The 23,829-nt window shown below is 47.6% G+C and overlaps 1 protein-coding gene across 3 annotated transcripts; it reads left to right on the top strand.

Moving 5' to 3' along the window:
• On the top strand, positions 1–22,722 carry LOC103050368 (ceramide synthase 4-like). 3 transcript variants are annotated; one of them, XM_088149298.1, is made up of 11 exons: positions 1–343; positions 10,740–10,913; positions 11,779–11,896; positions 12,314–12,432; positions 13,004–13,061; positions 13,370–13,420; positions 15,741–15,833; positions 16,165–16,293; positions 16,919–17,025; positions 20,418–20,574; positions 22,173–22,722. In XM_088149298.1, exons 1-11 carry the CDS (start codon positions 270–272, stop codon positions 22,365–22,367), a joined length of 1,275 nt encoding a protein of 424 aa, XP_088005424.1. In that variant the 5' UTR covers positions 1–269; the 3' UTR covers positions 22,368–22,722. The 3 variants fall into 3 exon arrangements, with proteins under 3 accessions (XP_088005424.1, XP_088005425.1, XP_088005426.1); XM_088149299.1 differs by lacking the exon at positions 16,165–16,293 and having other exon boundaries at positions 22,173–22,721; XM_088149300.1 differs by lacking the exons at positions 15,741–15,833; positions 16,165–16,293 and having other exon boundaries at positions 22,173–22,720.
• Positions 22,723–23,829: the final 1,107 nt, after the last annotated feature.

Genomic DNA, 23,829 nt, shown 5'->3' with positions numbered 1-23,829 from the left:
CCACAGCGCTCCGCCCCTTCCCTGGCAGATTCTCAGGGCCGGCCACAAGCAGGCGCGCTGGAGCCCTTTCCGAGCCCACCCAGGGTTTCCTCCCTTTGCGCCAGTGTTGTTCTGCTTGGCCACTTTAAGAGGCGTGGACTTCAACTCCCAGCATTCTTTGAGCAACACTGCTTTAAATCTTCTTTGCGATTAACAGCTGGATGGGGGAGCGCAAGGGAATCTCAGGCTAGACCGGGAAGTGGAGGAGCATCCCAGAAGGCAATTGCAAAATGGATCCGAAGAGGGGCCAAAGAAAGCGGCAGAGCCGTGTTCCTAAAGGCCCTAAGAGGCAAACCTCATTCAGGTTTGTGTCTTTACCTTTCGTGCAGGACCCATGGGGGCGCTTAGCCCCCCTTGGCTAGCTTTGAAAAAGCTAAGCAGGATGTGGCCTGGTTAATTCTTGGATGGGAGGCCACCAGGAGATCCTGAGTTGTAAGTTGGCAGTATCATTGCCAAGCAAATTCAGCAGTGATCCTCTTTGAGATACTAGGAGCCACCTTTGCCTTTGAGGCCCATTCCCGTTCACTCTTTTTTAAATGTTTGTGCTAAACGTTGCATCTGTTTCAGCCACACCCTTCCAAACCTGGGGGTTTTTCCTTGCGTAATGCATTCCTGGACGTTATTTTCACGAAAGCGTGCATGTTTATGCAGACCTTCCCTTGACATTTCTGTGTACGGGGCTTTGGCCAAAGTGCAGAACGGTGTGACTTTGGAAGGAGACCCGAGTTTTAATGCATGTACGGCTTGGGATGCAGGCTTGTGTTTTCCTGCAAAGGGAAGCGGTTCCCCCCCACGCCCCCATCTCTACGTATAAATAGGGTCCTGCTCTGGGAAAGCAACACAGGCGTCAAGGGGGCAACAGCGGGGATGGAAGAGAGGTTTTCCCCAGCACGTTTCTCGCCCTCCCCAGCAGCTTAGCCAGATCCCTCCCCACACCTCCTCCATCCCGAGGCCCCGGTGAGCAGGACTGGGAAATGCGCCCTGCTTCCGATGCAGCGGCGCATGATTCTTCTCCCGGAGGCCAAGGGCCGGCGGGTTGGGGCTCTGCCTGGATAGGCATGTGACGACGAGTGGGGCGTTGCCAGCTGGCTCCCCTCTTGCTCCAGGGAGAATAAATCACCCAGAAGATGCCAGGTCTGCATCTAGGTCTTCTGTTTGGGCTGTGGGTGGGAATGCCAGGAGAGGGAAGGAGAGAGTACGCCTGAGCATGGGCAGAGTGCTTTCCTGTTTACCCAGCTAGCTTGAGCCAACCAGCGGTGTTTTTCCCCAGTCCCACCTGGAGCAAGTGGCAGGATCTGAACCCATGTCCCTCGGCCTTTCCCTTCCTTTATGGCCTCACCTTGTATAAATGGATGAAAAACAGCTCCCTGCGAACAGAGGGATTACTCTTTGCACAGCGCTCTCCTCCAGGACGCTCACAACAGTGCGGTCCTGAGAAGAATGTCCTCCTCTCTACGTTGTAATCACAACAACTCTTTCAGGTAGGCTCTGGGAGAGACGCACTGGCCAGATGACCGTCCACTGCCTGGTCTAAGGCTTTTGCGTTGCACAGAGGAGGTTCTCATTTATGACAAGGGCAGCTGCTGAGAATTGAAAGTCGAGGGTGTTGGAGGACACCCCATGAGGGAAGGCTGTTGGCCCTGAACCCTACAATTTGCCCTTAAAAAGGCAATTAAATGTTGGTGGCCTCAGGCAGAACCCCTGGAGGCTCTCCAGATCTAGCCTTGCTTATGAGATTTAACCCAGGAAGAGGCGTCAGGGAAGAAAAGGCGCAGCACAGTTCTTTCAGTCTTTGTGGAAGAGACCACATCCTGTGACCCTTTGGGTTCTGGCAAATAATGTGCCATGTTTGCTGATGTTCAGGATAATGGTAGATTTTACTAGCGCCTCCTGTAATAGCGCCTCCTATAACAGCCGCCCAGAGTCACCCGTTGGGGGTGTAAATTTGTATGCCATCCATCTCACCCATTGGGGGAGAAGGGCAGCATACAAATTTAATAAATAAAATAAAATAAATAAATAATTAAAGGATGCAGATCAAAAATGCTGAGAATTGTATGTGTGGGTAGACCATTTCCTCTTGAGAAGAAAGTGCAAGTTATTTTTTAATCAGATGTTATCAGAGTTAGAGTAACTCTATTGGGAGAGACCTTGGAAGTCATAGAATCATAGACTGATAAAGCTAGAAGGGACCTTGGAGGTAATAGAATCATAGACTCCTCGGGTGGGAAGGGACCTGGCCCATCTTCATAATGCCATTAGCCCTTTGACCAGGCATGCCTCAGCCACAGCTCCCAAGATCCTCTTCACCTGTGCTATTGCCAGGCCAGGCAGCTCTTCATCCTATTTCATTCATGGACTCTGTTTAGTTCTGTGATATCTTGTTCTGTTATGTTCAGCTTATTTCTCTAACCTATTAAGGTCAATTACCTTTCCTGGCGTTGCATCAACTGCAGATTTGTTAAGCCTTCCCTCCAGTTCCTCATCCATGACATTAATGATGGCACTGAAAGCTTGAAAACCAGAACTGAACCTGTGGTGTTCCACTCGTTGCTTCTCTCCAGTTGGATGAGGAACTATTGATGAGGACTCTTTGAACTCAGTGTTGGAGCCAGCTAAACGTCCACTGAATTGTCATCCCGTCTAACTAGCTTGCTAATCAGCATGCCGTGGGATTTGCTGAACTCAAGAGATACTACATCTACTGCATTCCAGCAATCTATTAAGCAAGTTACTTGATTAAGATGAGATTAGGTTAGTCTGGTAGGATTTATTCTTACTGCATGGCTTACCAGAGGTGTGCAAGGGTTCAAGGGTTCAGGTAAATACTCATTTGACTTCAGGAGGTGTTATGGAGATAGCAGTAGGGTGCCACCATGGCATTCTCAGCATTTAGGCAAGCATTTCCTGCTTCGCATCCTATTTTCCTCCATTCAGGTAGCCAGAAATAGTAATGCTAATTTTTCTACACATGCATTTTAAAAAAAAATTAAGAGGGCTTCAGCGCTCCTGAAGTTAGATTACCTCTGCCTGTCCTCCCTCAGAGTGGGTGGAAAAGCCCCAGCAGATCCTTTGAAGGAAAGGGGCCTTTCAGGACACCAGAATATTTGGGCCGATCAGCCAAGAGGCTCTCAATTTTTCATCTCTTCAGCTCCACCAAGGCAGAAACAAAAAGTCTGTTTTTTCTATCTACTTACACAGAGAGATACTTTACAGGTATTCCTCTATTATAGTTAGCAATTGCAGTAAATGTTAACATTAAAAAAGGCAGCGATGCTATGACAATATTGCTCTAAGTGTAAAATAATGAATAGAAGCTCACTGGGGCTGAAGCAGCATTTGCCACTGCAGCAGCGGTCTTTCTCTAGCAACAAAACCCCCAAACCCTAATATCCTAATGATTGATTGATTGATTAATTATGTGCCATCAACTCCTATCAACTACATAGATAGATTTTCTCCATGACAATCTCCCCCTAACCTGGTCTTTCAGGTCTTTCAACATTGCCCCCATCACCCCTGTAACCGAGTCAATCCCCCTGGCTGCTTATCGTCCTCTTCTTCTCTTTCCTTCCACCTTTCCCAGCATTATGGATTTCTCAGAGAGAGGTGGGTTTTTGTATTGACTGATTATATGCCGTCAAGTTGTCAACTCCTAGTGACCACATAGATTTTCTCTGGGAGGATCAGTCCCCACCCTGGACTTTCAAGTCCTCCCAACAGCACCCTCATCGCCCCTGTAACTCAGTCCATCCCCCTTGCTGGCCCTCCTCTTTTTCTCTTTCCTTCCACGTTTCCCAGCATCAGAGCCTTCTCCAGAGAGCCGGGTCTTCTTGGGCCAGAACTGAGTGGCGGAAGATACAAGGAGGGGTTTCAGGCTGGACGTCAGGAGAGATTGCCTGGCTATACCAGCTGTCAACCAGGGAAACAGGCTGCCACATACTGTGGTGAGTTCTTCCCAAGAGGCCTTAGTAGAGGCTGTCAGGGGTTAGATTAGATGACCTCTAAGGTCCCTTCCGACTCTTTAAGTCTATGAAGCTGCTTCTGAGAGATGGGCAGGCAATTATGGCTGCTGACCATCTGACTTTGTGGATTAGGGCCGGAACAATCGGGGTCCAAGGGGCCAGTGTGTTCTTCCTCACTAGCTATGGAAGCAACAGCAGTATAGAAAATAAAATTTGGAAATGTGGGTGATTCTCAGTCATTCAAGATGCTCTGCAGAGGCAGCGCCGCCTCTCAGCTCCTGTTGGGGGAGGAGCTTCTGAGAAGCACCCACCCACTGACAAAGCGACCAGCCAGGAGAGCATTTCATCGTGGCTGTTTTGGAATCCTAGCAAAGACTAAAACAACCTTGTTACACAACCCAGCAAACCCAGGTCAAGCAGCACCATGGGTGTGTTCTCATAACCCACAAAGCTACAGAAATAAACCAGAGGATGGTTTCAGATGATGGTTGGCTTCACGTGACGTAGGAAAATCCTGACTGGGTTCCCACAAACAAGCCAGCTCTGTTCCAGCCTCATCTGATGTCTTCTGCAAACCAGGCATTCTGCAGTTATGGCTTTTTTCTTTGCCATCTTTTGCATCAAATGGGGGAACCAGCGCAGGCTGGGTTTGATCAAAACCAGCACTTTCAGTTGCACTCAGAAACCAATCAGCCTCGTGCGTTGTGCAAACCCAGTTGATGAGACAGTTGGCTGGTCCTCACCAGATTTTCAAGCTTGGCTTTTCTTCTGCACAGGCTTGAGGTCTGAATTCTGCTGGGGCTGCACTTCGTGTGCCAGCATTTCTCTCTGACGCCAGAGAGCCTGTCTGATGATCAAGGGAGGGTGAGCCCGCTTGCTCCTTTCCAGGCACCTATCTGCTGTCCTTGCGATTTTGAACTGTGGGCCTTTAATAACCACATTAGCTTTAAAAGCACAGAAGCAGCCTAGCCCAGGGTTTTCATTGAACTGATTTATTTATGCTCCAAAAGGAGCAGGGAAAACAGCCCTGCTGTAACCCTATCGAACAACCCACCAGATTTCAGAGAATCGCTACTCTCAAGGCCTAAAGGGCAGGATCAGGTCTCGGGTCTCCCCACGGAAGCCGCTACAAGCCATAAGTCCTTTCTCCTCTCCACCTGGAACGTAGCCTCCCACGTTCCTGCGCTGGGTGGATAGCTGGTTTCTGCAGTCCAGGGGTGCCACAGAGAATGCCTTGCCCCCCATTTCCAAAAGGCTTTGGGGAGGCTGCCTGCAGAAAAGGACCATATTTTTACGTCAGTTGGTAACCTCCCTTTTCTAGCAAGGTGCAGGTGAGGCTGCTCTGATAGCTGAAAGGGCAAAGGGTCTGCCAGCTCCAGTAATGAAACTCAAGAGAAAAAATGGGACTAAGATTAAATATAAAGAAGACCAAAGTTATGATAACAGGTACAGTGACCAGCCTTAGAAATGACAATGAAGATATCAAAGTGGTGGAGAATTCCTGCCTTTTAAGATCAACCATCAATGGTCAAGGAACCAGCAGTCAAGAAATAAGCCGCAGACTTGTACTTGGTAGAGCAGCCATGAAGGCCTTGAAAAAGATATCCAGATGTCAGGATCTGTCTGTACCTACAAAGATCAGAGTCATACAAGCCATGGGATTCCCTGTGACCCTCTAAGGAAGCAAAAGTTGGACTTTGAAGGAGCAGGAGAGGAAGAATATGGACATTTTTGAACTTTGCTGTTGGAGAAGGCACCCGAGGAGACTGTGGACAGCCAAGAAAACAAACGGTGGGTCATCAAACAAATCAACCCAGGGTTCCCACTTGAGGCAGAAATGACCAGGCTCAGATTATATTTCAGAAACATGTTGTGAACATCCAGCCCCCTTGAGAAGTCCATAACGCTGGGAAAGGAGGAAGGAAAGAGAAGAAGAGGAGGATCAGCAGCCAGGGGGATAGATTCAACTACATCAGCAATGAATGTACCATTGAGGGGCCTATAAGGTCAGTTTGAGGGAAGATTATCCTGGACAAAGTTTATCTATGTGATCACTAAGAGTCAGTGCTGACTTGACAGCAGTTAATCAATCAGTCACTCAATTATTGCTGGTTTTCCTTCCTTCCTTCCTTCCTTCCTTCCTTCCTTCCTTCCTTCCTTCCTTCCTTCCTTCCTTCCTTCCTTCCTTCCTTCCTTCCTTCCATGATATGATGGGGGAAAAAACAGAAAGTTTAGCTTCTGTGATCCTGCAGAGTTGCTATAAATCATTGTAGAAACGGTTCTGAGCTAGATGCTAAGGTTTAGTAGAAGATCCTTTATATGTTCCTGTTTAAACCAGCCCTCTATTCACAGCCATGAGGGCTCAAATCCCTTGTGACTTTTAGGGGAAGAACTACTAAATGGCAGGTTTGTTTGTTTGCTTGTTTTTAAAAATTTTTATTGGCACTTCTGAGCTGAGTTCATGTTTTGCAACTATGGAGAATGAATGGAACAATGTATTATTCCTAATCAATATCCTATTCACATCCTGAACCTTGTTCTTTCAGAGGTAGAGATGCAGAATTTATTTTGCCATGTTCAGATATGCACATTTTACTCTCCATCCACCCCCTCAATCCATTTCCTTTCTCTCCCCACTCCCCACATGGGCTGGATTCACACCCACACTAAGCCTTAAGACCATGTCAACAAAACCTACCATCCTTGAGCAAATAAACCCTATTCAGGCTTTACAAGGCTGGTTTTAGTGCACACAATTTATTTAGACAATCGTTAGGTTTCCATAGCAGCTCAAGTCACAAACTGCCCAACCCTGCTTGAGCACCAACAAGAGTATTGTGTGAACTCAGATCAAATACCGCACCTTCTGTTTGCTGGGTGGCTGCTGTGCTGTTGAGTTATAACCTTCCTCCAAGATGGGGAAAGGTTCCAGTCCTCATTGTTCTGACCAAAGGTCAAGGCGCCTGTCGGGCAAGGGTCTGCCTTTTGCTTTTGGCAGGCAATTCCTTTATTAGGGTGGCCTAATGTTGCCAACTTTCAAAGTTCAGGAGCCCTTTGTCAGGCCAGTGGGTGTTTGGGGGGAAGAGGGAGGATAAAAATGTGGTTAATCTTGGGGCCCCTTGGATATCAAATTGCATCCTTAGAAGCAGAAACTGATATTGGCCTGGTTTGTACCTTTTGCAAAGCCTCCTGGCATTTGTCTGGTTTTGCCTGTTGTGGTTTATCTAATAAGCCGCTGTTAAATCATGTTCGTGCTGTAGCACAAGATGGGAACCAAGTCACTGAGTTTTCCTGCTGCAATTCCTGCCCGGCTTCTGGGGTTCCTGGCATCATGTGCCAGCACCGTGTGTCATTCAGGGCATCACAAGAGGGCTGACCTTCAGGGAGGCTTCCCCAGAACCATAAGGAAAAGGCTTTTGTCAGCTAACAGCTTGGGGTCTATAGGAACAGGTAACCAGGCCACCACCAACTTCCTCAGTCAGCTCAAGCTGGGAGTGGTGGGTGAGCAATTGTAAAGTTTAATTTTCATGAATTGGGAGTGTCTAAACCACAGCAGTTGGCTGTCTCAGTGGTACTTGCGCCATTCTTCAGAATGCCCCCTGTTTTCTGGCTTTAGTCAACCATGGTTAAATGAACTACGGCGTGGTGTGCTGAGCCTGCTTGGCTTGGCCATGTTGCAGTGAAAATCCGGAGGCTTATTTTTTTTTTAAGACAAATGCAAACTGCAATTCAGTGCTGCCAAGATGCCAAATGAAGCCAGATTTCTGGCTGCCAGTTGCCCTTCTCCTTTGCCTGCTGTTATCCTCAGTTCCAGCTTTAGCAGCTGCCTGGCTAGATAAAAATGGGGATGGGCTGTTTGGGGCTGACCATTTCCTGGGAACCTGGCCCTCGACTTAGCCCTGCCCCTTGGACACTGCCTGGCACCTTGACTTTTCTGACTCCCCTGCATCCTGGCTACATCTGGCTGTCCCTTGTGGGAAGCGGCAGATGGGCTCCTGGTTTGACCTGGGAGGTGCTTCTCTTCCCAAAAATCGTCTGCAGTGGCCAACCGCGTAATCGTTTTCTGTGGCAAGGGGAGTGAAGAGACCGTGCACTCCTTGGTCGCAAGGAAGCCAACTAACAACCCCACTCAATAACGAATAATCTCAATTCCTGAGGCTGGCCGCCAACAGTGTGATTGCTTTGAGAGATGGGCCTCCCTGCATGCACCATTTGGTACCTTTGTGGGAACCATCACAAAATGTTGCAGTAGATCCGCACCTGTGAATAAGAGTGCTCCTCTTTGGGGTTGTAGCCAGCCAGCCAGCCCTCTGGCCATGCCTTCCTCCAGGCTGTTCCTTTCTGCCTCGCTTTTGGGGTGTTTTTCTTTTCCAACGGTGCCTTGGCGACTTAGATCTACTGAGAATTTGGGCTGGTGTTGAACTGGGGGACGAGCGCAGCCCCCGCTTCTCCCTGGAGGACCCGTGATTGGTGCTGGACCTCTGTTTGGCCAATTCCCCACGTGGCGATTGGGAAGAGGCATCTGGCCGGTTGGGGCCTCCGGGGCAGGCGTGTGCATAGGCGGAAGGATGCGCTGCCACTTCGGCTTGATGGCAGAGGCCTGTGGCAAACGGCACGCTCGTGTTTCAGCCGCCAGGCGGCTGGCCGTCGCCAGGGCCTCTGCGTCGACCGCGGTCCCTCGCTGAGCTTCGGGTGGCCGCCATGTCTCGTTTTGCGGAGAGAGACAGGTGGTGGTGGGGCCGAGCCGGGACCTGCACCCGCGCCTCTCCTTGCCTTTCCTGCGGAAGGAAAAAGGGGAAGGAGCATTTCCGAGCGCAAGCAGAGCAGCTGCGCTGGGTGCTGAAGGCGCGTCAGCCGGGCCGGCGTGTTGCGCTGGGGCTCGGAGCCAGACGGGCTGGGAGCATCAGCCCTTTCGCGGCAGGGAGCCTTTTCTTCCAATGCTAGCGCTCCTCCTTTTGTCTAAAGATATTTTTATGGTTAGGATAACGAAACACAGAGGGAAAAACAGGTCAACACTGGATAGCAATGGTGGCATAACGCAACAGAAACAACTACGAAGCATAGTTAAGAGAGAAGTAAAAGCACGACAGGAAACCTTTGTGAGGCAGATTCTTCCTGTCCCCTTCTGTTTATTTTCCCCAACACTGAGCAGACTTAGCTATTTGCACTTGACATTAAACATCAAAGATTGTGGCTGGTTGATTGATTATGTGCCAGAAGCCATTGTTGACTCTTAGCAACCACATAAACAGAGGAGGAGGAGTTGCATCACAGGTAAAGAATTGCTACACCTGTACAGAAATACATGATACCAAGGAGGAAAGCCTTCTTGAAAGTATTTGGGTGAATAGTAGGGGGAAAACAAACGATGACATTGTTATAGGTGTGTACTACCGGCAACCCAACCAAGCAGAGGAAACAGATGAACTTTTTGTAGACCGGTTAGCTGGTCCAGGAAACATGCCACTGTAGTAATGAGGGTCTTTAACTACCCTGATATCAACTGGGAAACAAACCCGGCAGCAAGTGGGAGATCGAACAGGTTCCTGATGTGCCTAGCTGACAACTTTCTCATCCCAAAGGTGGAGGAGGGAACTAGAGGGTCAGCTATACTGGACTTGATACTTACTAATAGGGATGAAGTGGTTGAGAGAGTGGAAGTTGTAGGAACTTTGGGAGAGGGTGACCAGGTCACACGAGGATTCGCCCTAATGCAGGCAAGGGTAACTGAACAAAGTCAGACTAGTGTTCTAGATTTTGAGAGAGCTAATTTCAACAAACTAAGAGAAAGAATAGGAAGGATCCCATGGATGGAAACCCTAGAGGGAAAAACAGCTTGGGATGCTTGGGAAACTCTGAAAAATGAGATAATAAAGGCCCAAACAAAAACAATACCACAGAGAAAGGAAAACAAGAGACCTGATGAGACCAGTGTAGTTGCACAAGCTGAGGGACAAAAAGGACAAGTATAAAAAATGGAAGGAGGGGCTTGTAACTAGAGCAGAATACCAGCAAATAGCCCAAATCTGCAAGGACAGGAAGGCTAAGGCTCAGAATGAGCTAAGACTGAGAGAGACTTAAGCCAAAAATAACAACAACAAAAAAAGTTCCATAGAAAGGATTTTTGGTAGGCAACTGTCCAGTCCTACGGTCAGAATTTAACCAGGGAGAGGGCATTATAAACGTTGCTGTCTTCTCTGTCACCCAGTCTCGGTTTCCCATTCCTGATATCCTCTTGATGCATGGAGTTCCAATCCCAGCATCCCCAGTTTGCATGGCCATGGCTGAGAATCCTGGGAGTTGGAATCCCTACACCTTGAGGAGGTCCTAACCTGGGCTTCAATCTAGGGAGTTATGGAGGAGTATGGTGATAATCTTGAAGGAGGAGTGCAGGGCCATCAAGGAACTCTCAACTTACCCCTGGGAAGGAAGAGAGGGTGAGAAAGAAACTCAAGATAATTCAGCCTTGATTCTCTTTAGTAGAAGAGGGGGCCGAGGGAAACTCTGGCAGGCTTTCAAGATTATGCTATGATACCAGGTCACAGAAGAGTCCAGTAGTCCTTGCGCTGTCTGTTCCCTCACCTGGCCTATCTCCAAGAGCTGTCGGGAGGTGAGGAAGATGGAGTATCGCTACTCCCCTGAGCCTCGGCTGGAAGGGCTGAGAGAGGACCCTCCTTCTGGAAACACTTCTTCAGCGCCCCATCTCACCCCCTGCCTTTCTTCTCTCCTCCCCAGGGAGATGGCGCAGCTCACGCAGTGGCTTTGGAGACAGGAGTACTGGCTACCTCCAGGGGTCACCTGGGAGGACATGCAGGAGACGGAGGACGTCCACTATCCCCAACCCCGACACATCCTGCTCGGCCTCCCCTTCGCTCTCCTGCTGGTCGCCCTCCAGTTCTTCTTCGAAAGGCAAGCTCTTGGCCAATGGAAACTGTTTGGAGGGAGCTTTCCTTCCCTCCCCACCCAAAAGCCCGACGTCTCTTGAAACAGTGGAAGGTCCCTTTTTTATAACTTGCCTTTAGCAACCATTTTTCACAAACTGAATTTGACAGATTGACAAAAATGAGAAGCAAGGGAAATTGAAAATGACATTATTATTATTTCTGACATTCCTTACTGATCCTATTAGCCTCTTAGTCCAGAAAGGGCACAATTGGGGCACAATGTGAAACTTGGTCAAGCCCGCCCAGTCTTGGCTGCTACCAGTTCCTTGAACAGGAGCCACAAGTCTGGGATGACCCCCAAATTGCGCACTGGTCCTGTTTGGGGCAGTGCAGCCCCGTCCAGAACAAGAGACGGAGAATGGCCGGAACCAGGGGGACCCAGAACCCAAAGCCACTCAGTGTTGCTAGGGTTAATCTCACGCCTGATGTTAAAGAATGAATTCAGGAAATATGTTCTCTATCCGTTTTTGAAATGTCTTTATATTGTAAAAGGGAGAAGACAGCAATATGTTTCTGTATGGTCTAGATTTAATTCAGAATACAGAATACAGAATAATATGTTAAGGGACTGAGCTCCTGCTATGTTCACATTACACTCCCTTAAGTGTGATCTTAATCACTATTATTTAAATACTACTTTATTCTGTCGCAGCCGTTGTATTCCTGATTATAGTTCACCAATTTTTTTGACAAGCAGCTGATGCTCAGGAGCCTTGTTTCCCTTGCTGTGGTTTCACGTGCCTGTTCCTGAGCGGAGCGTGAAACGAGGAAGCCAAGGGCCGGCTAACGTTAGCCAGCGTTCGTCTGACCCCAGCCGTTCCCTTTCCCAGGCACATCGGCGCGCCCCTGAGCAGAAAACTGGGCCTGCGAGAAAAGGTGCGGCGGAAACCTTCTCCAAACCCCATCCTGGAAGCCTTTTACAGGAAGCGGAGGAAACGTCCCCAAAAGGTGAGTTTCTTCCACACGTGTTGGAAGGTGTGGCTAAGGGAGCTAAAACTCTGGCCTTTGATAAAATACTCCTGATTTTCACTGGCCTTATAAAGTAGACACTGGCTGATTTAAAAGCTGAGTAGGGCTGGTCATTTGGAGAGACCTTGGATGGGAGACCACTAGTGGATCCAAAGGCTGTACATCAGAGAGAAAATTTGGAAAAACAACCCCGAAGAAGGGAATGTGGGATAAGGAATTGGAGCATCTAAACCCGTTCCATTTTGGTATCAAGGGGGAAAAGGTGCAGGGAGATTCTGCAAAGCAAACTGCTTCAGTTTCCCTTTTTAAAAAGGGGGGCTGTGCCTTATCCCAGCAAGGGGGTCTCGGGGTCGGATCTACAGCTCCTCTGACCTGCTTCTGCGTCCTGCGTTCCAGGAGGAGGTCAGCAGCTTGGCCAAGCAGTGCGACCTCCAGCCAAGGCAGGTAGAGAGGTGGTTTCGATGCCGCCTGAATCAGGACCGGCCCAACTTGACCAAGAAATTCTCTGAAGCCAGGTGAGTGGGAGCTGTTGGGGCAGGGTGGTCAACAGGCAGCCCATGGGCACCGGTGCACCCCTTAGTGCCCAACAGGATCTCTGTCCCATCGGACCCTCCAAGAAGATTGTGAACGATTCCAGAAGGAAGTTTGTGTGATGCAAAGGGAAGTGTCACCCTCCAGCATCTTACGATATGTGCAGCAAAGCTTTTGGCTTGTCAACCAGTCGAGGGCCCCATTGGGTTGTTAGAGAGCACATCTGGTGGGTTGTTTGTGGTGACTGGCCGTGCCAAGGAGGGCAGGCAGTTTGTGGACGGACAGGCGTGTCTCCTATTGTAACTGCTAATGAATCCACCCACCGTACCCTCAACACTCCATATGTGATCCCCAACCCAGCCAGGTGCTTAGCCCTGTTAGGATGTGGGATTCATTTGGAAGCTCAGCAGGGTCAAACCTGGTTAATACAGTGGATGTCTTGCACCCAGTCAGCTGGACTAGATGACCTTTGTGTTCCCTTCTAGCTCTGGAATCCCTGGATCTCCTGGCTTGCTGTCCAATGTGCCCTGATGGTTTTTTCTGATTGTTTTCCAGCTGGAGAGGCATCTACTATGTTATTTCCTTCTGCACGGGGTTGGCTGTCCTTTATGATGTGAGTTCCAACGGTTTCCCCACTTTTGTTGGTTGTTGTCAAAAGACACTTCAACATGTGTAATGTAGCTGACTCTTCTCTGCCTCCCAGCCCTGAATATTTAATGCTTTCCTTTTTTATTAGAAAACGTTGGGAGTGTAGGAAAGAAAGTGTTCATTTTCCAACGTCTTTCAAACTTCTTAGTAACCAGAGTTGCTTTTTCATGCAGTGGTCTCCTTTCCCTCCCATCATCCCCTTAAAAGGCAGCTCCAGGGAAGTGTTGGTGGGCTGGTATGACGTGATTCCTAATACGTTGTGTCTTCTTGCAGAAACCCTGGTTCTGGGATCTCCGCAAATGTTGGGTTGGGTATCCACAGCAGGTAAGGAACGAGGAAGACATTTGAATGAAGATTTCGATGGAAATTGTTAATCAATTAGCATCCCCCTTTGCAAAAATGGTATGAAACTGCAATGCACCCTGCCTTTCCATGCATAGCATTTATCCAAGCTTTAAAAATTCAATTCTTTCCATTTCCTACAGCTAAAAAGCAACACACCTAAGTGATTAAACAGTTATAAGGAATAGCACATGAGACCGAGTGCCAACACACCACCAACACTTTGTTCTGGGCAAAACCATAGGATGATGTGGTCAGGAGGGGGAGAAATGAAAATTAGCGTACACCAGCCACTCTGAACCTAGAGTTGTATGCAAAAGTTTATAAATGTCAGTGAACCCCTAAGAGTACAACAGCTGAAACAGGTTCTACATGGTACAAAGTTGAACACTACACCTTTTTGCAAATGTGGATGCCTGCTTACTATTTCTGTGAAGCTGTGAACAGATTCAAAGTAAGAAAATGGTGAATGTGGTAGATGGAGAATTTTGGATGCTCTTCTGATCAGGGCTTTTAACACCACCATTAGTAGAAATAAGAACTTCCAAAAGTTTCTTTTGTAGCCACCAAAGAGTCTTTCCATTCCTGTTTGGAAATTTCCTACTCTTCCTTTCAGAACTGTCCTACCTGAGAAAGTTTCTTCAATCTCCTTGCCTGCACTGCATGTTTCAGGTCTCCCCTCCCTCCCCCCGATTTTCAGTGATATTTAGGTTTAGGGAACAAGAAGGCCATTTAAAATCCTTCCCCAATGCCCTGCTCAAAGCTCTAGTGATAGCAAATTGATTGTGCTGAAATGAACAGTTTTTCTTCCTTTAGTCCTTTACAGAACCCTATCAAGTTTTCACAGAACCATCGAGTTCTGCAGAAGACAGTGGAAAAAAACAGTTTGCACTATTGTCTTGCTGAACTGTCTCTTTTTAGCTTCAAATCTTTCACTGGTTGAATCAACATTGTAGGATATATTGATATTTAGTTGCATCTATTCTTCTTTCCAGCCACACAGTGTTCCCTGCGCCATGGGCTGCATGCAACCTTGGCACCTAATAGACCAACCCTGTGCTTGGTGGCCAGCAAGAGCTTCTGTTTTCCTTGAATGGTTCAGAAAGTTTCAGGCATATGTGAGACCATGGCTTTGCAATGAGGTTGGAGAAAGGCTTTCCTTTTGCGCAGTTGTATGAGCAGTGCTGTGCTGTGGACCGGCAGATAACCTTTTCAGTGTCAGCTAAGTTTTCAACTGGTCATTTGCGGTCATCCATGGGCTGTATTTCCACATCTGACCAGTTTGGAGCCAGTTTTAGCAGAGATTTTCTTGCTGTTTCAGGTGTTGCCTTGATTTCATCAAGTCCATGTAACTTCCATTTCTGAACAATGTTTCTCATAACTGAAATTGCTCACTCTCTCTCATCAATCAATCATCTATCTTTCATCTCTAACTATCCATCTCCATCCATCCATCCATCCATCCATCCATCCATCCATCCATCCATCCCATCCTTCCCTGGCTTTGTAAGTGAATTAGCCTCATTTTCAAATGCTCAGACAACTGCTTAGAAGAGCTTGTGGTTGTTGAATGTAGACCCCATGACATCACCAGGAGTTGAGGAAATCTTTATTTCAATATTTACCTAACAATCACATTCAGGGAAGAGAAAAGGCATATTGGATCAGAGATCAGAATCTGGACCAAGGGGCTCAAGTACAAGAAACGCTAAACATTGGAAAAATTCTTGACTGCTTCAGAAGGTGGAAGTGAGGGGTGTTGGAGCAGTGGATGTCTTGCACCCCAGTCAGCTGGACTAGATGACCTTTGCATTCCCTTCTAGCTCTGGAATCCCTGGACCTCGGGGGGAGATGGGTGGGTGAGAAACTTAGTAATAAATAAAAATAAATAATAAAAATTGTAATTTGAGAGGTGGGAAGGGGCAGAGTATTCACAAAAAATTCCAAAAGCAAGATTAGAAAAGGTCTTAAGAAGATCCTACAGGAAATGTTTGCATCCTGTGGCTTATACTCAAAGAAGTGTTAAAAACTACTGGTTGAAATCATAGGATCATAGAGTTGGAAAGACCTTAGAGTTTGTCTAGTCCAGCTCCTGTTCAGTGCACGATCCAATGTTTTTGAAACTTAGCAACTTTAAGATGTGTGGACTTCAACTCCCAGAATTCTCCAGTCAGCCCTGCTTTATCTTTGCTTTGGAAAATGAGAGTTAGGATGGCATAACCGCGTTTCTCTTTCTTCCCAACTCTCAGTTGGGTCAACTCAGTTGGGTCAACTCTCAACCACGTCCCCTTGTGCATTGCAGCCTCTCCAGCCCAGCATTTGTGGCTACTACCTCATGCAGTTCTCCTTCTACTGCTCCTTGGTCATCATGCTGCCTTTTGAAGTCAAACGGATGGTGAGTGGTCTCTGGTGGAAGAGATTGGTCCGGCTGGTCAGGAAGCCCCATTCAATCCAAGAGGGAACACGGTTCCTCCTTTTGGCCCACAAAAAGTATTTGTGTCTTTCAGTCAACTTATGTGACTGCCCATCTCACCAAGGCGACTCTGGGCGGTTAATTTTAAAACTGCAGAATCAATCAAACAGAGAGAAAAAGTGAAAAACGGGGACATTAGTTTGGTGTATCTGCAGATGCAAAACATTCCACGCTAAACCCCTTCCCCATAATGGGGGTGTCTGGCCCCCACGGAGCAGCCGCAAAATCCATCAGTTCAATCCTCTCACTGCAGGACTTTCGTGAGCAAATTGTCCACCACGCAGCCACCCTCTTCCTCATCAGCTTCTCATACTGTGCCAATTACATCCGTATTGGTTCGCTTGTCATGATTCTACACGATATTTCGGATTGTCTCCTACAAGTAAGTTAATGCTCAGGGACACTCTTCCCCAAGAAGGAAGAACACATTCTTCTCCTTCCTCTCTTTTTGAAAAATACTACTTCATTTTCCTTTGGAAAGAGGAAATAAATCTAGAAAGGAATTTATACCAGCCTTCTCTTTCCTGCAGCTCTCCAGGTGTGTTGGGACTGGCTAAATTATGGGTGCCGTAGTCCCAATTTGAAAGGCTTGTTTGAAGGAAGAGAAACACACGCCTAAACAATTCAGAGATAGCATCAGCATGCAAAGCATTTGGAGCTGAAATTGTTTAAATTTTAGATGCCCAGTTTTGGGTTTGAAACCCTGGTTTTGCATTCTGCATTCAACACCGGAGGTTTGGAACAGGTTTGAGCTAACCCTCAGTTGCTGGAGACTAAGATATTCCCATCAGGCTTTGCTTGTAAGCTAACCTATGGGCATGTTTCTCTTCAGGATTTACATGTTCTCCAAACTACAATTCCCAGCATCCTTTCTGGGAGAGAGAAGATAAGCACTGCAGTTTAAACATAGAAAAAATTGAACCCTGAATCCTGAAAGTCAAGTGCTTTCACAATAGGAACCTCAGCCACTCAACAATTTCTGCTTCCTCCTTTCTTTTTTTCCCCAGTTTGCGAAGATGTTTAACTATCCGAAGTGGCAGAAGACTAGCGATACACTCTTTATCATGTTCTCAGCAGCATTCCTGTTCACTCGCCTGGTGATTTTTCCTTACAAGTACGTTTCGGGAATGCATGCAAAAAGAGTGGGGCTTTGATGGCATGGTTGCAGCACCATCTTCTTTGACAACCCCCCCATACCTTCAGACATCCCAGCTTGTCATTGCTATCTACAATTAGCAGTTTGAACCTCCATGTAGCCTATCAAACTGCCAGAAGTGGGAGATAACATCAAAGCCATGAAAACTCCTCAGGTTGCAGGAATAGAATTGATATTTTTCAGAAAATACAGGTAGTCCTTGCTTAACGACCATTCATTTAATGATAGTTTGAAGTTACAATAGCCTCAGAAAAAGTGTTTTATGACCGGTCACATGGCGACTTGCTTAATGACTGCCCTGCTTAACAACCATTTTTCGAGTCCCTATTGTCGTCATTAAGTGAGGACTACCTGAAAAGGTTGGTGGTTGAAGGGGGGGTGCTGAAGGATTAAATAGTTGTAAGAGCCACAGAATGTCATTACACATCATCCTTGTTTAGTGACTACCTCTTTTAGTGACCGCAGTTATGACAGTGATGAAAAAGTAACTTTGCAACCTGCCCTTGCATTGACGACCTTCACAGGTCTGTAAAGCAAAGGAAAGCTGAAGTCAGATTGTGTGATGGAATGGACTTATGAAGGCCAGGCTCAGGGAGATAAGCATGTTCTTAGCCCCCAACAGGAGCGTGGGAAGTTCAAAAAGATGAGGCTGGCACCTCCCTAAGGAATTCACAGTGTTGTGGCTGGTTGGCTTGGGAACTAGGGTTCAGTCTGGGGAGATTTCTGTCTGGAGGTTGTAGCTAATACACACAACAGAATGTATTTGCATTGTCTCTTGGAGTTCTTTGGGCTGAACCTGACAGATTGTAAATGCACGGGCGGTTTCACACAGTGACCACTTCACTTAACGATTGAGTTGCTGGTCCCAATTATAGCTGCTAAAGGAGGACGATGTGTGCTAGTTTGGTGTGAATAAAATGGATGGATATGGCCAACTAATGATCTGGAGCTCTAAACTTCAGCCAAGCGGTGCTTTCTTCGAAGTCCCCCTTGTTTCCCAGATCAACCAAGAGAAAGGACCATCTCTCTGTGCTTGCACAATTTTTCCCCAGGGTACAACGTGAAGCAGAGGCAAAGGTCCTTGCTGCATATAGCTTACAGCCTAAACCTTGTTCCGCCGGATTTATTAATGGTAATGACCAGCCTGGGCCCTCAATTGCAGCAGAGATTGGGATATAGAACTTTTTAAGTTAGGGCTGTCAGTGCTGCAAACAACTGTACGGCCAGCAGAGGGCAGCAAAACCAGACCAAAATCTGCACCTTTCCTGCCTCTTAGTGGCTGTGCAGATGTGTGCAGCCCAGATTGGGTAGCCCTAATTTAAGAAATGCTAGAAGCCTGTTAGAAGCCATTGGACCAGGCAGAGCATCTATTGTGGAGTCCTTGGGATTCTCTGAGCTTGGTTCTTTTCTTGAAAACGTTTCATTACCCAGCTAGGTAACATCTTCAGTGCTGAAATGGGATGGGGTTTGCTCTCTATTTACAGTGGTACCTCGGGTCACGAACGCTTCTGTTCACGACCAATTTGGGTCATGAATAGCACCGTTCACAAAATTTTGCTTCCGTTCGCGAACGCCGGATCGGGTGACGAACAGGATCCGCGGCCATTTTCCCTGCCGTGACACGTGGTCGTGGCTTCCTGTAGGGAGGGGGACTCTCCCTCCAAGCAATAACCGCCTCCCCACCCACCTTCCTGTCCTCCATGCCAGAAGTCGCATCGAGCAAGGTTAGCGTTCTCTCTCTTTGTACTGTACTTTGTGTCATATTTTTGTAGTTTAAAAAAAAAATACATATGGTTCAGAATGGATTAACCATAATTACATTGAACCTTATGGGAAAATTTGATTCGGGTCGCAACCAAAATCGGTTGGCGACCAAATTCGTAGGGGTCAGAACGGATTAACCGTATTTACATTGAACCTTATGGGAAAATTTGATTCGGGTCGTGACCAATTCGGGTCGCGACCAGAGTCACGGAACGAATTAAGTTCGTGAACCGAGGTACCACTGTATGTGCTGTGGCCTGCCTTGCCAGTGCTGGTAAGGGTGGGGGTTTTGTTTTGCTCCTCTGGTAGTTCTCTGGCATGTGTTTGCTGCTTGATTGTGTGCCTGGTGGTAACCTTTGGTTATCTGGGTGATGACTGCTGGTGATGATTGCTGGTGATTGATTGCTGGTGAGGCGATCTTCTGGTCTTTTGTCTCTTTTGAATAGTATGTAGATGCTGTTTATCTCTATGTGTCTGTTAATTGCTGCCTTGTCTGAATGCCAGGCTTCCAAGAATTCTCTTGCATGTTTGGATTTAGCTTGGTCTAAAATGCTGAAGTTTCCCAGTTAAAACTATGGTTGAGTCTGTCCATGTGTGGTGAGATTAAGGAATTTTCATCATGTCTTCTGACTACTAGTTGGTGCTCATGGACGCGCTCTGCTAGTCTTCTGCCCATCTGTCCTACGTAGTGTTTGTTACAGTCCTTACACTGTATGTTGTAGATGATTCCTGTTTTTTCTTCTTGGGCTACTGGGTCTTTTGATTTACTTAGGGTATTTTGGAATGATTTTGTTGGTTTGTGTGCTACAGAGATGCCATATAATAGTCTGTTGGTGGTTTCTGAGATGTTTCTGATGTACGGTAGTGTGATCCTTTTCATAGCTTGTGTCGGTTGTGTTGTAGTAGGTTGAGTGGTCAGGCACTTTTTGATAAAATTATGTGGATATCCATTTTGTTGGAAGATGTTGTATAGGTGGTCTTTTTCCTTTTTCTGCTGTTCTGGGTTGCTGCAATGCGTTTGTGCTCACTTGAATAATGTTCTTACACAGCTCCTCTTGTGGGAGGTTTGGTTGTTACTTTGGTAATGGAGTACTTGATTGGTGTGGGTTGTCTTCCGATGAACTTGGGTTTCTAATTTCCCGTTCTTTCCTCTGGTGATGAGGATATCCAGGAAGGGTAGCGTGTTGCTGTTTTCTTCCTCTCTGATGAATTTTATTCCTTTGAAGATGCTGTTAATGGTTTCTCATGTGTCTTCTCTAGTTGTTCCTTTTTTATTATAACAAATGTGTCATCTACATACCGGACCCATACTTTGGGTTGTATGTGGGGAAGTGCTATAGCTTCTAGGCGTTGCATTACAATCTCTGCTATGAGTCCTGACAGTGGTGATCCCATGGGTGTGCCTCTGATTTGTTGGTATATCTGTCCATCAATCTGAAAATAGGCGGTGAGGCAGAGGTTGATAATAGGTACCATCCTGCCAGAATTCCTGACCCGATTGATTATCCCAGCCTTAAAAATTACTGAGCAGCATATAAGTGTAACCCTTTTTCTCCTTTTTTTTGCACCCCCCTTCTGCCCCCAAGGATTCTGTATAACACACATTACTATTCCATGGAGCTCTTCCAGCCTTTTTTCGGCTACTACTTCTTCAACGCCCTTCTGGTAGTCCTGCAGCTCCTCCACGTCTTCTGGTCCTACCTGATCATTCGCATGGTTTATAGGTTCCTGATCTGTGGCACGGTAAGGGCACAAATTGGGCACTTGGGGAGGTGGGAGCTAAAGGCACATGTTGCGGAGTGGGGAGAAGACCAGAAATTGCTTTCCTTTTATCCTGCTCCAATTTAGTTCTTCTCTGCTGTGCGTTGGATGTCCAATTCTTTGGTTCTGCAGATCCTTGCTCTGCCCACCCTCAGGTGCCTCTCCTCCTTGTCACCTCTAATTTCTCCCAGGTTGAATTGTAGATTGTAAACTCTGTGGGGCAGAGATCTGTTCCGCTCTGCTCTGCAAAATGCCCGCTGTCCAGATGCTGATCATGCAGTCATTTAAGAGGGGGGATGGGAGAGGGAAATTCAGTGGGGGCGACGCAGGGCCTGCTTGGTTCCTGTGGTGTCGATCACCCATCCTGAATGCTTGTGCAAGGCTGGTGTTCAGTGTACCTGGGGCTGTCCAAGGATGGCATCTTTCAGTGCGGATGGCCCTCGTGGCCAGGATAGGCATCTGTTTGGCTGTCCCATGAGCTTGGGAGACCCAGGTCAGCTCCCCCACCCCTCCCACCCCCGGTTGGGCCCTGAGAAAACAACAGGATCCTGGATACCCCTATCATTGTCCCTGCGAGATATCTGAGAAGGCCACACATGGCAGCACCCACCCCACATGCGAGTTGCATCAGAAAGGAGGCAACATTCTGCCAAACGTTTTCCACAACCTGCTTGACCTGCATTACTGAATGAAGTAATTTCTTCTTGTCTTCATAAGACATGGAATTGTAAATTAACCCAATTTTGCCATCAAAACACAATGAGAAATAAAGCTGACCACAAGTGACATTAATTCAGCCCAGCACTCTGTCGGAATACAGCAATTAAGTTCATATCTGACCTGGCTTGGCATGTGGGGTGAACAGAACCAATTCTAGCGCTCTTTCTATTGCCAGCAGCCAGGCAGGGGTGTTGTACTTTTAAGGTCCAAACAGCACCATGTACACATAAAAGGTGAGCTCGATGGGTGTGGAAGAACTGGAAACTCTGCAGAAATGCAAAATACATTCAGAAAATAACTAAAAGGAAGGATCCTCTGCTCCCCCACAACACCCAAGCAAGCACACTAAAACTGCTAAGAAACAGAATGGAGTCGCTGAAAAGGTGGAGTGAAGTACTCCATGCTGCAGCATCTCAGTTGCAGGTCCCTCTTGCAATTTTTTAGGGAGTGCCACCTATCTTTGTTTTCATCATATAAAATGGGTCCAAAAATGTACAATCCAGAGATCAGCTGTGGTCCAACAGGATCCCTACTGTGTCCCTCAGCCTCAGAGCCTCAGGAGAGGGGGATGACCATGGTGGCATTTTTGAGGGTTTGGAGAGATGCCAGAGGTGAAATGGATGTCTTAGCCTTGCAGGTTGTTAAAGCCCCCATGCCCCCTTAAACTTGTGAACTCCCCCCGTAGAGCCCTGGGCCTGACTGCAAGCCATGCCAAGCCTGGTGTGGCCGTCGGGTTGTACAAAACTCATGCATCCACAATGGAACAGGCCAGTTCTGTGTCCCCCAAAGCTTTCTGCCCTCCGATGGACTCCAGCCGAGCAGGACTGAAGGGCGGCCACGGCTCTGTTTCCCTCTTGCAGATGGAAAAGGATGTGCGGAGTGACTCAGAGGGCAGCGAGGATGAGGACGAGGAAGAGGCGGGCCAGAAGGCAGAGCAGAAAAACAGCACCGTCGATCCCCAGCCTAACCGTCACCTGCCCTGGGTCACCAAGCGAGCACCCTTGCAGCTGAATGGTGGGAGCTCCCCCTCCAGCTGTCACACCAAAGCCAGATAGCCCAGCCAGCTGAGTCCCTGATCACTGCTCCCTCCTGCCTTTCCCTGTAATGGTATGTGGGAATGACCTTGGGAGATGGGAGAGGGAGGGAGATTCTGCCTAGGGAATGACCAGATAAGAGGAGGCATAGCCCACAGCTGCATAATGATAATTAGGATTATTATATTTATATATATATATATATATATATTATATAATTCTAATTATCATTATGCAGCTGTTAATATATATAATTATATATATATTATATAATTAATAATTATAATAATGAGAAAGAAAGGAACCTCCCTAACTTATCAGGTTGTAAAAGAGATGGCAGGAGATTTGTACTTTCAGACTTGCAAGATTCTTTTAATGTAGCCTTACAATAAAGTAGAATTAGCTCATCTGATCGTGGTTCCTGTCTGGTCTACCTGGGAAGGCTGACATTCCTTCTGCTTGCCTGAGCTCCTCCTAGGCCTGGAAGGGCATCACTCGAGCCCCCTGGCCGAAGCTATGCGCTGCTTCAGTCACTCTTGCCTGATCTTCTGAAGGCCCCAAGAGAAGCAGCAAGAAGGTGCAAAACCTCTCCAGACGATTGGCAACATCACTGACCTTTCCACCTTTTAAAGCCTACTTACACACCTTCTGGAAAACTTCAAGATGGCAGGATTGGCACAAGAATGAAATGCTCTCCCCACAGAGGTGGTGGGTTCTCACAGGACAGCCAGCCCTGTGGGGGAGGCTGCTCAGTTACGACACAGCAGGACCCTCTGGCCCTCTTTGCTAGTCTCTGCCTGCTAATATGCTCCCTTCCCGCCAAGGGGACCGTAGTGGGAGGTGGCCCTGCAAGAGCTCTGGGTCTGGCTGGCCGGTCACTTCCCCCAGAGACCTTCAAGACCTCCTGGAGGTGGGAAGCAGTAGGGGTCCTCTATGGATGGTATGCCTTCCTTCCCCTCTAGGCCTTGACTTGCCCGGATTTTGCCGACCCTCTGCACCCCCTCCTCTTTGCCCCCCTTCCTACCTTGCTCAGTAGAAGCTGGTGGGGGAAGAGAAAAGTCCAGGCTGCAAAGGGGTGGGTGGGTTAGAAATTGAAATACAAGAAAACCAACCAACTGGGGAGGTTTATCCTCTTCAGAGCACCTCTACCTTAACGGGGCTTGTGAAGGGGGCAGCCGCACAATTGCAACAAAGAATATTGTCATAGGTGCAAGGCAGGTTAAGCCGAAGAGTGCTGAAGGTTGGCCTCTGGACAGAAGGCGGAACCTGGAGCCCAGAAGTGGCTGGCAGTTTCCTTTGGTCCCCCCGTTTCTAGGATTGCGAAGAGGGTTCCTCAATCCAGGTGGGAAGAGCGGACAAACCTGGAATAGGTCCAGGGAAGGTTTGTCCCCAGCTGTGCTTGGAGGTGCTACAGATTAAACTTTTAAACTTTTTCCTCCTGTGCTGAGCTCAGGCCCTTGTTTCCAAGATGCCTGGGACCTCT

The sequence above is a fragment of the Python bivittatus genome, unplaced genomic scaffold, assembly GCF_059951505.1.
Source record: "Python bivittatus isolate LINGU-HERP-01145 unplaced genomic scaffold, Pbiv_v1 ctg000580_np1212, whole genome shotgun sequence".
NCBI classification, from domain to species: Eukaryota; Metazoa; Chordata; class Lepidosauria; order Squamata; family Pythonidae; genus Python; species Python bivittatus.
The sequence above is the reverse complement of the archived record's forward strand: the minus strand, read 5'-3'. Positions and strand labels throughout refer to the sequence as shown.

Bases quoted from the DNA above. Each gene is read 5' to 3' on its own strand.
- LOC103050368 (XM_088149298.1), top strand. From the start codon at position 270: ATGGATCCGAAGAGGGGCCAAAGAAAGCGGCAGAGCCGTGTTCCTAAA. The intron at 15,834-16,164 runs GTGAGTGGTCTC...CTCTCACTGCAG, and splicing joins CTTTTGAAGTCAAACGGATG to GACTTTCGTGAGCAAATTGT. The intron at 20,575-22,172 runs GTAAGGGCACAA...TCCCTCTTGCAG, and splicing joins GGTTCCTGATCTGTGGCACG to ATGGAAAAGGATGTGCGGAG.